Genomic DNA, 13,475 nt, shown 5'->3' with positions numbered 1-13,475 from the left:
CATGTATGAGTTGAATGAGTGCATGAACTTTGCAATGCAGTCCAGGAAAATATAATTACATGTCTGTGTGTTTTTGACTGTGAGAAATATGGACAGGAAGCTCCAGGCTATTCCACAGTTGTGTCTTAAATACACTTCTAGAAATTGGTTTTGCTGCTTCCCGGAAATAGCTATTTGCTAAAGCAAGAGGCTTTCTTGGCTTTTACATATCTCCTTTTGCCAAGAAGTGGCAACCACCATCCCTTCCCAGGCACTAGGGAGGAGAGCAGGAATGCTTGTAAAGCAGTGTCAGCAGTAGAGCAGCAAGTGGGGCTTTTCTGTGGTATAGGATAGTGGATATAAATTGAAAATTGCCCAGCTGTTCAGTAAGACAGGTGTAGGATCTGTCTTTTATATAATGGAACGGAATGGGGATTCCAGTTGCTTGTATTCGTAAATGAGGCAAATAAATCTGCACACTTGTCTGCATGTATATGAGCAGAAATATTTAAAACAAATGAGGTGATCATGGCATTTCCTTGTTAGTTTTTGATTTGGCTTATATGATATTGAACACAGAACTTGGCATCTGGCTGGTCTTGTTGGATCCTTTCTGGGTGTACTTATATGAATTTTCAGATGAGGAGACTAGAAGCAAGAAAATAACTTGGTGGAAGATGTAGGTTCCGGATTGTTTAAATTATATTTTGAGCCCGATTGCACCCTGGCCCTTGGAACTCCAGGCATGATCCCTTCTAGTAACTAAAATGATTTGAATGTTATGGGGCAAAGTTATATTTAGTTTGTATTTGGAGAAAGAATAACAACCAGGCATGGGGGGAGGCAGCTGTATTCTCATCACTTCTTCCCAAGTCACATCCATGGATGACAAACCCCACCCTTCCCCCTTGGCTGAAATAGTAAGAAATGATTCTCTCAAACTGTTGGGTTGAGGACAAGGGGCACTGAAGAAAACTGGTCCCCGCTGTCGAGGTAGGGCTTAACCTATTGTAATAGCTCCTTCTGTTCGCACAGGCTGTGAAGTCAGCTGCACCCACCCCAGCATGGTATGGCTTAAATACGTGTTTCTCAGCAGTGCCCTGTGGCTGTAGGGAGCTGCCTTTGCCTAGTGGAAAGCTGCAAGAATGGAAGCAAGAAATGGCTGTTTTCTCTCTCCACCGTTCCCATCCTGACTATAAAAATATGTAAAAATCTGTGACGGAATATCTACCTGGGGCCGTGCTTTTGGCTCCTTCTCTCATATCCCATGGCAAAACGCTGCAGGAAGTTATCTGTCTCCATGAGCATCAGAGGTTGCAGATTCTCAGCACAGGCTGATTTTTAAAGAATCACTGCCCAAAGGATAAGAAATCAGGGGTAGTGTGGTTATGGACACCTCCCCCAGGTTTTACACCCAGGGTCAGAGAGCACTGCTCTCTCTCCTGCTCTGTCTTGAAAGGATCCAGTCTGGAACTTTGGCCCATGGGTGCAGGCATAGGGCAATTAAAGGGATCCCCCCATAGCCAGAAAGATGATATATATAGGCATTACAGAATTTGTGTGGGTAGATATATGAATTCACAATTTTAACGATCTGGTTTAACAAAATGATTTCAGGTTTCGAAACAATCCCTTATGGTGCGGCTCTCCGGCTCTTGTGGTGGTGCCCTAATGCATAACCCACAGACACGGCAAGAGCAGCACTAGGGTGTTGCTCTCAAAATGCATTACATCATTTCTGCTCACATACAGCACAAAGCTGGAGTCTAGAATGGCTGGGACTGTGACAATGACTGCTTGAGGAGTAATTGCATCTGCTTTCTAATGCTCCATTAGAGCACAGGACAGAAGCCGGCAGAGGCAAGGGATGGGAAATCGGCAGCAGCCAGGGTTCAGCCTGTTTTTACCTCACTGGCAGCTGTAGGTGAAGCAGCAGGTGCTTTCCTGGGATTTTGCCTCTCTAAGCAGCTGTAGAAATGTATCTAGGCTGCAGGCCTGCGGGCTATGCCCTGGGCTCTGCTCCCTCACTGCCACGCTCAGCTGTGAGCACACACGTGTCCCGGCCCTGCGGGAGGCAGCCCCCAGGGATACCCCCCCCAAACCAGCGCCATGCAGAGCTGGCAGCATGCAGGCACTCTGCCCTCATGGCCACCCTTCTGGCATATTACGGGCCCATTCTGCGAAGTGGGGAGCTCCCTTCGGTACCAGTGGTACATGTGAGAAACTGGGGTGCTCAGCATGTTTTTCCTGTATCGTTTTGCTCTGTTCATATAGCAGAAGATGGAACTGCTATAGAGAAGCCCTGGAAAGTACACTCTGGGAGAACCTGAGTGGTTCTGGGCAGCTTAGTGTATGGATTCAGAGCGGTAATATGTTTTTATCTAGATCATGTTGGATTTCCGTGGTGCATTGTGTGAAGCAGCTCTGTGTCAGCGGCACCTGCTGCCATGGGGATGTTGGAGAAGGGCTTTTCTGCAAAACATGCTTCCCCCTCTCTACCACCTCCCTCCAGCTACTGACAGAGCAGAGTGGCAAGATGTGCCAAAGTGTATCTTGGCTTGAAAAAACTTTCATCCATCTCTGTTGCAGTCCCAAGGCAGGGCTGTACAGATATGTAGTGAAATAAGACCCAGTGGATGCTGTACATTATAAAGACAGACAGAGATCCATGATGATATCAACATTTTATTCTTGCTGTAGCCATCAACAGGAGGTCCAGTTGTCATTGGCTTGCCAGGGCTTCTGAAGCTTCTGGCGTATGCAAAGGCACTGATTCCAGAGAGAGAGTACTGCTTGCACAGAAACTTATTGATGCAAAGGTGATAGGTAATAAAATCAGAGTATTCACAGCACCAAATGAACAGAAGCGAGGTTTTAGCATCTTTGTCCTGGGGCTGTACCTTACTGAGAAGTGCATGCAGCTCTATCTGGCAAAATTCGCAGCAGAAAAAGGAGTGGAGGTAAATTTTTATTCTTCATCCTGAGAAAATCACTGGAGGGGCTAATGAAGGGCTGCAGAGGACCACACTAGTGTTCTTCTTTTCAGGCAGAAAGGCTCTAAGAAACACACCCTTTTCTAAATGTCATAAAGGTCTGCGAATAGATCCTGTGGCAGAGAGCGATCCAACAACTCCTCAGAATGAAAGGTCAATCAAAGGAAAATGGCATTTAGGAGGACCAAGCTTACCGCTGACCCAAATGTGTGACAGATCCAGAAGCAACTCTGGTGCCATCAGGAGAGCCGCTTGTGCAGCCTGCCCCAAAAAGGCACATGACGTGATTGGGAAACTATCCGATTCCTCCAGGTCTCAAAATTCATCAGGAGTCAACCTGAATGTCGGAAGGAAAGGGATTTTGAAGGAGCTACAGCAGGTTTCCAAGTTGGGAGGAGGGTGCTGTCTCTCCACTGTCCCTGCTTGCCCTGTATCAAACATTTTTCCCCAGCACTAATTATAGATTTGGTTTTTCCATTTGAATATGCATGGAGTGCTATCGTAGTTCACAAGTTGATTGCAATGAAGCTACTCTTAAAATTTGACTTGGTTTGGTAGGGCTTTAGGTCAGAAAGGAGCTCTTCAAGGGCCAACCCAGAATTTCAACAAGGCTGTGCACTTGTCCAGACATTTCAGCTCCTTTACACTGAGTGAGACACTGCACCATGTAGTGAAATGTAGCAGAATTCAGGGCTGGATCCTCACCTGGTGTTGGTAAATTCTGCTTTATCAAAGCCAACAAGTGCAACCCCACCTGATGGGTGGATTTCCTCTTTAAAAGATTCAGCAACGTTACTTGTGTCAGATTAGCATTCAAAGGATCTTGGGATTATCTCTCCATCCACAGAGTTGGCTGGACATCTCCCAAGGTAAAGAACTTTTAACAGTGTGGTTTGCAGTGCTTAGAAAGACCTGGATAGGCAAGATTTCTTATGGTGTTTTGCCAGTTCCCTTGGAGTATGGGAGGGCACCAACCTCCAAGGATGTCCCTCAGGTGTCTGCAAGTGTGCAGGGCTGGGTGTTGCCTTTGCCAGGGACTGACTTTCTAAGAATAAGTGCTCTCAAGATCACCACTTTGGGTCTTCAACAGTTTGTCAGAATCTGTGTCTAAGACCCATTGGTTTAACCAAGGTCTTAGTTAAACTGATTGATGAGTTTCAAACTAGTTCATGACTTTTCTCAGCTTGAGGAGCACTTCTGTTCACCAGCAAAGCTGCAAAGTTCATGGGCACAATTCAACATGAGTAACTGCAATAGCAGCTCTGTAGTCATTCATTAGCTGGACTGCATGCACTGCCTTAGTCATGCTGGGGAAAATTCAGACAGACGTTGGAATAATAGGAATTAGTCATGAGGAAGTGCAAATATGAGCTCTGTAGTTCATCCCATGTGGGTCCATTCCTGCAAAATACTAGGAACAGGAATAAAATATGAGGGAACAGTTCCAAATCCCACAAACATCTTGTGGGTTTTGGGTGCAACTCAGCATCAGCAATCCTTAGCAAAATACTTTGTCCTTATGCAAGAGCAGGGCACTTATCATCACATCCATTAATAGGCTATTCTGGGAAGAGCACTGATATTGCAGTTTGTGTGGGGAGCTTGTGCAATTAATGAAAAGGCAGAAAAAGCAGATGCGGAAAAAAGACTCTCTGTTTCAACTTTTCAGAGCCTTGGGAAGAAATTCCAGTTTGAATTCAGCTACGGGACCATTCCCACTGTTGGAGTCTTTATCACTTCTTATTTCTGAGTGCTGGTCTGTCCAAGTGCATCCTATTACCATGTGGCAAACAGCAGGTTCACTTTGTGGCATTCCAGGGACACTCTGTTTTACATTATATTATCACCTTTTACAAAGAAGAAATATTTTTCAGTTGGGTCAAGCCAGCAGGGTTGCTAAGACAATTTATAAAAATAACCTCTTTTTGGACTATAAGCAATGTTAACATGTCAGGCTATGCAGTATCTTTCAGTGAAGCACTACCCAATGAATGCTTTATGTCCAACAACTGCAGGCTTATGCATCTCAGATAAAGCCCATCTGGTGACTATTAAAGGGAATTACTGTACATACAACATGAAAAGGATTATAACATTTGGGGGGTGGGGGGGTTGTCAGTGCTTTGTTTCAAGTACCAGTGCTGTTGCTAATTTTGCCTTCAGGATAGGTGTTAAGTTTAAAACAACTACAGTTGCTTTACCAAATACAGCTGAACAGTTTGTGTATTGGACTCCTCCTTGCTATAGGAAAATGGGGGTGCTTTGGAAAAGGAAAAGAGACTGAGAAAAGGCATCCCTGGTGGGTTAGCATGAGCTGCTGCTAATGGCAAAGCTACAGCTTCAGGCCTTGCACAAACCAGTATCCTTGTTGTTTTATCTCTGTGTAGCTGCTGCATTTTTAGTTGATTTTTGGTAAGCACCTTTCACTATACCTCTGTCTAGCAGTCAATGTAATGGCCTTATTGATGTCTTTAAATCAGTGCTGTATCACTGGCAAAAGTAGTAACAGCTCTTCGTCTCTCTGTTCTTTCTTAGGTCCCCCAAGGATTGCTGATAAAGTGATTCACCGTCAGTCTGTGAGGCTAGGGAGGACCATCAAGCTCCTGTGCCCAGTGGAGGGTGACCCCCCGCCTCTCACCATGTGGATGAAGGATGGACGCACTATCCACAGCGGCTGGACAAGGTTCCGAATCCTTCAACAAGGGCTGAAAATCAAGGAGGTGGAAAGCGAAGATGCGGGAACCTACATTTGCAAAGCCACCAACGGTTTTGGCAGCACCAATGTGAACTACACCCTCATCGTGATTGGTGAGTAGAGCTGGAGAAAAGCCAGACCTCACCTACTTTGTGGGGAGAGAGTGAGCTGATTTCTGTGTAGCCTGTCAGTGACTGCGTATTTGCTTTGCTAATCATTCACTGACCTCCACTCTTAACTGGCCCTTTCCAGTGTTTGAGGATTGCCAGAGCTGGCTATGTTGCTGCACATCTTCTGCTGCAGCGGGCTGCAGGCAGATAAGATTACACAGTGCCAAAGGTTACAAATAAACAGAAATGATGCAATAGTCACTAGGGTCCAGATCACAATGAATTCCACACAGGAAAGGCTGTGTGATAAGGAGAGGTCACGCTGATCTTTATGTTTGCTGTTCGAACAGGATACTTCTCAAAACAAATGTTAAGGCATCCATATAAAAATGCACAGCTGGAGGATCCATGTACTGAGCTTTTGCAGAGCATGATGTCTTCAGGAATAATAATAATTAAGTTGAAACAGAACTCAGAGCTGGCATATGACCCAGGGATGCTCAGTTACTGAGAAATCTGCTTGGTGAAGGCTGAATTAAAAAAGCTTCAGGCCACCATCTTGGTGATCACTGGTTCCCTGGCTGAGCTTTTGACTGGCTTCAAAGGGCTTGCTTGGTCTGGTTATGGGATTTTGGGGTCACCCGCTGGGCTGAGCATACCCAAAGACATTTCTGTGGCTGATCAGAGACTCCTCTTCTGTGGTCCTTGTCTGTGAGGAGAGGAAGAGCTGGATGAAAATCTGCACACTGGAGGATGCTGAAGGAGCAAACGAGAGGGTTACAAAGCAGGGGGTGAGATCAAGTATCCTGCTTATTCTATTGCCTGATCAGCACCCCAAGTATCTGTTCTAAAAAGTTCTGTTTCTCTCAGATGGTGGAAGCGAGCACAGAGCTTAGGGCAGTTTCCAGCTGCCTACTGGTTGGTGCTTGGCCTGGTTTTGTTCTGTTTTTTCTTCTTCCCCTTCACTGTAGGAGGGCTGCTGTGGACTCGGAGCATGTAGCAAACCCTTGCTGCTGCTTGATGGAGGATTATCACCTGATAACAGGGTGGTTCTTGGAGAATGCATTTGCTGCAGAGCCAGAATTGGAAAGAGACCAGGATGTAAATGTCTTATCAGGGAAGAGATGCTTAGGTGAGGGGTACTGTCTTGCAATAGGACTCCTGTAGCATCGGTGAGATAAAGCTGCAAAAGCCATCTTATAGTTTACATGGATTTGGTTTTCCTTGTTCATCTCTTTCCTATCTACATTCATCCATCTTTCCCTGCTGCACTAAACAAAAACGGTGAAGTGGAAACAGTCTATAAAGAATCATGTCTATACAGACTTCTTTTTGGATGCGCTTTCCAGGCTGGTGTGGAGCAAGGGATGATACAGGAACCTGCTTCAGTCTTGCTTGTGCTTTTGCAGTATGTGGAGGTTGTCCAAAGTCTTTGATCTTCTGTGTCATCCAGTATCTTCCAGAAAGCTCAAGGCCCAAGCTAGCTGCCATTATTCCAGGACAAAGAGGCATTGAGGCTTCTGTGAGTCGAAGAAGCCTCTGACAATTCTTCATAGCACAACAGAAACAAACGAAAGGGAAAAGTTGGGAGGCACAGGGTAAAAGTTGGACTAGAACTGAGGAAAGATTGAGGCAAAACCTCCAATTCAGTTGCTCAGGGAAATTGGATTATCAAATTTAATTGTGTTAAGAACAATAATGTTCATTATATTTGGCACTGAAAAGCCCTGGGCACAAACACTAGTTATTTAGAGCCTCGTTGGGCAGCTATGTAAGGAAATGGTAAGCTCCCACTGGCCTCTGTGGATGTGAGATTGAGTCCTATGCAAACAAATATTGATCACCAAGTGCCAAGAAAAGAGTAACTTTAAACTAAATGTGCCGCAGACATATGGGCTGAGTTATCATTCATCTCCATGCATCCTTGTTGTAATGCTGGCTAAACCCAGTACTTCTCAGAGTCTTTGCACCTTCATTCCTTGTCTCACGGTGTACCCTTGTGCATTGTTGTTGCTTAGAACATTTTGGATGGACTACTTATGTCCTTTGTCTTCAGTGGTACAGATGGGCTCATATAACATTTCAAACCAATTACTTTTCGCTAGAACAGTTTCCCCTGAAAACAAATGTTCCCCTAGTGTCTTTCTTGCCAAGGTCTGCAAGTAAACACAAGGTATCACTGACTTATTCTTTCAAAGGACCCAAACATTCAATGCATTGACCAGATGCTCGTGTTTGTCTTGGTGAAAATGCTTTTGGTTGAGAGCAAATCAATCCTTTGTTGATTTTTGAGAAGGAGGCAGTGTTTTAAAACCAACTGCATGTCAGTTTTGAGGATGAAGATCAAATTGATGGAGCTGTTTTGTTTGTGCTCCGGAAAGCACAAACTTCATTAGGCAGAGTGGCTTTTTGAACCATATGGTCTCTCTATTCTCCCACTCCTTCAAAGGAAAAAAAGCCCTCTTATTCCAGCTTTACTGCTGACACCAAACATATCAAACCATGCACGTGTCAGACATAGGCAAGGTGGTTAAGATATTAAATCTAGAATAGTATTAAATGATTCATTAAATGTTGGGACTTTAAAAAATACAATACATTTTGACATGAAAACATTCTGGGAATTTAAGCAGTGATATCTGGAATCAATACAGTAGCTTATCGAAAATTTTTGGAGTTATGGTATATGCGTTTAACTGAGCTCTGTCACACCAGTAGCAAGTGAGGATCTGTCACGCCTGTGTTATATACATGTACACTGCAGCAGGATAAGGTGAAGGTTTACCTGAGATCCTCCAGAGAACAGAGACTTAAAATTCAGCAGACTTGAACCTCTCTGCCTGTATTCAGTGCTATGTAACTCTTACTAATCTTAACTCTTATTAGTCTCTGTATTCCGTTATAGTATAGAGAACCAACAAATATCTTTGACATTTACAAAGGAATAAAAAGGGCAGTGGCTCCGCCAACACCAGTGGGTGCAAGCAGACATGGTAGTGAGCTCCTTCGTCTGCGTTGTAGGTTGGTCTCTGTGAGATGCAATAATTTTGGTATAAGCCTGTTCGAATGTCGCTTTTATGACAGCTCTTGCTTGCAACCAGCCAGCTCAGTGCACGAGCAGAGCCAACTTAGGTCTGCCTCTACAAGTCTGGTAGACATACCTACATGTTGCCTGGCTGGAGAACTTCTCAGTCTCCCAAGTGTGGATAAGATGGATTACTATGATTTTACAGATGGTAACTAAGGCAAAGAGAGACCAGGTGATTAGTCCAAGACCACATAAAATATGAGCTGTGGCTCAGAGTTGAGCCTAAACCTCTTAAATCTCACCCTAAAAGACTATTCCTCCCTCATAACACTTTGTAAAGTATTTTCTTCCTAATTTAGCATCTTCCTGCTGCCATGCTGGAAGGGAGTCTTCTCTTATTCTAGGGGTTTGATCTTCCTTCTCAGACAAAGGGTTTGCCAACCCAGATGGTAGCAATTGGTTTCTGCCCTGCTTATTTCCCCATCTTCTCAGACTGCAGGGCCTAGATCCCAAAGATCCAAGGAATCTTGCTCTAAAACACCCCTGCATGAAATGTAAGCCAGTAAAAGCAGATAACCAATATAAGTCAAAACTACAATTTCCTCTCCTAGCCAGCTTTAATAGTTTTTGTGGCTTACCACAAGATTTGGGATGCCAATTACACTGCAGACAGATTTACAGATGCTGGAAGAGGAACTTCTCTTTAATCAGTATTAAATCAGCGTTGCAGTTATTAAGTACAATGGTTCCTTATTGTGGAGAATTATCTGTATCTCATCAAAACAAATGTGCTGTACCTTCTCAAAAAGTTATTTGTACAATGATGCCCAGGAAAATCTTATCTTTAAGTTTGGTTTTTTTCCCCAGCTGAATCAATTCAGATTTATAATCTACAGGTGTGAAAAGTAATTTTATTTTGTTTTTAGATGCTTGGTTGAAACCTGTGGTTTCATTACTGCAGAATAAAACTTGCTTGCCAGTGTGCTCTAAAAGGAAGCCCAGGGCCAAAGAGGAAGAAATGAAATGTTCAATAGCTGCTCATTATTTGAAAACTGTCCACTTGTGTGCAGAATGAAGGTGTGTTCTGCAGTAAAAAAAAAAAGCATATGATGGTGTAACTGAAGCCTGTATCAAGCTGTGTCCAGCTTGGAGAAACTGTGAGGCTGCACAGATGGAGCCATCGCATGATCCAGCCATCAGGGGCTTCCTGGGAAATCTTACCCAAATGGGTGAGATTTGCCAGACTTAAAAATAACTGAAAACAAAGTCTTCTAACAAGGAAGTGCTGGACAACCTCCATTACCACCTCCTTCTTCAATAATAAACAGTATCACTTGTTCCAGAAGTCTGGTCATTCTCTGAAGAGAAAATTGTTGGTGAACAACTGTAGGAAGGACTATTAGTAAATATTTATGCTTCAGCATAATGACCTCTTTCACTAATGCACAACACAGAAGACTTCTCACTTGCAGAAGTGTTATGGGCCAAATCCTGCAAGGTGTGTCAGCATTGCAACATGCAAGACTATTGCTATAGATGCTGCCAGTAAATACTTCATCTTGCATCAGTGGCTCAACCAAGTGATGAAAGATCAAACTGTCTTTATTTTTGCATCTGCATGCATGTTTCTTATTACCTTCTGTAGCAAAGAAAATGAAAACAACAAGAGTAGGGTTTGGGACTGTCTCTTCACTTCAGACTTCTTGCTTCATGTGGAGTTTGTAAACTGCGAAAGACACATCTTTCTTGTGTACATCTCAGCACAAAAAAAATCAATATTTGAGCCAAGGAACAGCTGCTCCAGTGTTTCTTTCTTGTCCTGTATCTCTGACTGCTGCCATTGTTTTTTCTCTTCTTTGGGTTTATTTGAAGGAAGATTTTGGTGAAGAATCCGTGATCCATCCAGTTCATATCCCCTTCTAGCCCCTGGCCCTCTGAGTGACCAAGCCTCTTGGCCCCATTTGGGCTGTGGGGCAGTAAAATCTTGGTGCAGAGAGCAGGAGAAAGAGCACAGCTTGTTGTTCTAAACCTGTAATGGACAGTTCAGAAATTGAGCTACATCTCATTTTCAAACAAATCAAATTTACTGTTAAATGTCTGCTGTCTGTCTGTTGCAATTGATTGCTTTGAGAAGCTTCCCTGACATCTGATGATTTATCTCTAAAGTAGCTTTTTCCTGCTGAGCCAGCTGCTATTTTATGTGTTTTTACAGCTTGTGCAAAGACAGCTCTCTTTGATAACAGGCATGTGTGAAAAATTTGCATTAAAATAACCTTTTTTTTTTTTTTTAAAATCAGCATAAGTATCCTGACAAAAAGTCATGGCAATGTCTGAATGGATATTTATTCTAATGTGCTTTTTTTCTGCCTGTAGTAGTAGAAAATACTGTGTGAAAAAAAGTCAAGTACAGTAAAATATGTTTTTTATTACCGTTCTCCAATGAAGTCATCAATCCGTGTCTCAGAACTCATTTATAGTGCAAAAGCTGAGAAAATATTTGTAGCCCAGAGTCAGGTGCCACCAGCCATCTTAGGAAAGCATGACAAATTCATTTATGTTTGGGTTTTGGCCTGTTAATAAACTCTGGGGACCAGAGAGAGATGTGCTCAGCAGGAAGATGTGAATCAACATTGAGTCAGCAACGTATGCACCAAGGGACTGCTAATGCTAAGCAAAAACTGAAAGGTGTCAACACTTTAAAAAAAAGGAAAAAAAGGTGCAGTATGTGCTTCTGAGAACAAGGTGGTGTAACTTGTGCTGGTTGTGGTATGGAGTTAGCAATCCAGCTTTAGCGCATTTACTTCAACACAAAGTGTGAAAGGCAGCCCATCCAGCATGGGACCGTTAACACAATCACAGGGTATATAATCATGACTAATGATGATTAGTCAGTTGTTATATGAAAATGAAGAATTCCTTGTGACAATAAACAGTAACAAAGTTCTCATGTTTGATTTGTTAAGGACCCAATCCAGCAGCTGGGTCTACGTTGGTGGCCTCCTGTGCATACGCGGTGTGATTAACACCATATGAGGATCTGGCCATAGTCACTGATGCTTAGTAATGGTTATGTTGCTAATTAAAGCTCAGATTGTTATTGGCCCATGGGAGCTGAGCAGAAAAGGGGAGCTTTAGTTTACCTCTCAAGGCCTAGCAACTGCAATCACTGCACAAGGACTTCTTGTCAGCGTGTGACGTGGTGTGACTGGGTCACAGTCACCCCTCTGTGGAGATGCAGGTAGGGCTTCAGTCCATACAAGACCTGTCTTAGTGGCATTGCCAAGTGAGGAGGTCAGCCTGTGGGAAGAGACTGTCAATGTGCGTGAACTGCTCCTGTTAACTAGAGAAGTTGGTGAAATGCTCAGTACATAAAATGTGTTTTCATGTTTTGGTACAAACTCATAGCTAAAACCTGATCACTTAGAAATGAAGCTCTTTTTCCACTGGAAGTGACTCATCATTGACTAATGGTGCCCTCACCCAAGCAAGGGCTCTTCCTTCTCAGTGTTTATTAGCGTAGGCATAAAGACACACCCCCTGACCAAACTTGGTGTTGACCAGGGACAGCACACGCCTGTTAAAAGAAATCTAAAAGCAATCAGGTATTCCTATCCCCTGAATTTCTGTGGTGCTTCATTTTCTCCCCTTTTGGGGAATCCTGTTCAGAGTCCAGCAAACTCTCTTTTCCCATATGCAGCCTCTTGAGTCCTGGAAAATGTCCACTGTCCTGGGAGATGAAACGAGGAGAGAGGAATACTCCAAAATTAAAAGGTGACTATTTCTGGATTGTTGCATAAAAATATTTCACTAGTTTTTGTCATTTTGATGAGTGCTACACTAGACTGATGTCACAAGAGCCCATAATAATTTGTTCTTGAAAAGCTCTTTCTTTATAGAGGTGGTGATGTGAGTGCCAGTATTAGCTGTAACTATCCCAAAAATGACTAATCAAAAATGTAGCACCAAGTGATTTGACTGATGGCTCTCGGTGAATGGGTGTAAAAGGCTGGGAAATACCACAACCAAGCAGCAGTCTTGTTTCTTCCAAGTCCAGATCTATAATGTAACTCAGTGCTAATGCTGTATAATGTCCACAGTTTTTACAAGATCTTTGTTAGGTTTTATTAGTTTCATTTGATTTTATAACAAACTTTACAGTATGCTTATCAATACATCATGTTCTGGCTAACAAAAGCCTCACTGTTTCGGGTAGATCTCTTTTTCCCCTTCGTGAAGCTGTAACATAGAAGCCAAGTTAAGAAGGTGACAACACCTGTTCACAATTTAAAGGAAATGAAAAGATTTTTTTCCATGGATGTAAGCATGAAATTCATACATATATGTATGGATATATAATTTCCCCCGTACTCCATCCTGTGGTAGACTGTGGCAAACCAGAGCTGCAGCCAGTGTAAATTCGAGGCATGCAGGACATATGGATGCATTTAGCCCACAATCCTTTGCAGATGCTTTGGAGTGTGTAGCGGCTGCTACACCCATGCAAATAGCAAACTGCAGCTCTGTTTGCTGCACAAATATTGGTTGGGAATGAAAGCAATACACAATACCAGGCAAGATGACATTAAAAGTGTGTTTGATCTGAGCAATTTATGGCTTCCTTCTGTTAAATGATATTAATAGAATTAGCCTCTGATCCCAATGAGTTTGTG

General features: G+C 43.2%; 1 protein-coding gene across 3 annotated transcripts in view; it reads left to right on the top strand.

Moving 5' to 3' along the window:
* Positions 1-13,475, top strand: part of FGFRL1 (fibroblast growth factor receptor like 1) — a 179,096-nt gene that overhangs the window by 82,931 nt on the left and 82,690 nt on the right. For all 3 annotated transcript variants that reach the window (XM_056340919.1, XM_056340925.1, XM_056340912.1), the window contains one exon: positions 5,508-5,780. In XM_056340919.1, the coding sequence (XP_056196894.1) occupies positions 5,508-5,780 (273 nt within the window). The remainder of the gene's footprint in view (positions 1-5,507; positions 5,781-13,475) is intronic.

Source organism: Falco biarmicus, chromosome 1, assembly GCF_023638135.1.
Source record: "Falco biarmicus isolate bFalBia1 chromosome 1, bFalBia1.pri, whole genome shotgun sequence".
NCBI lineage: Eukaryota > Metazoa > Chordata > Aves > Falconiformes > Falconidae > Falco > Falco biarmicus.
This window is presented reverse-complemented; position numbering and strand designations above follow the sequence as displayed.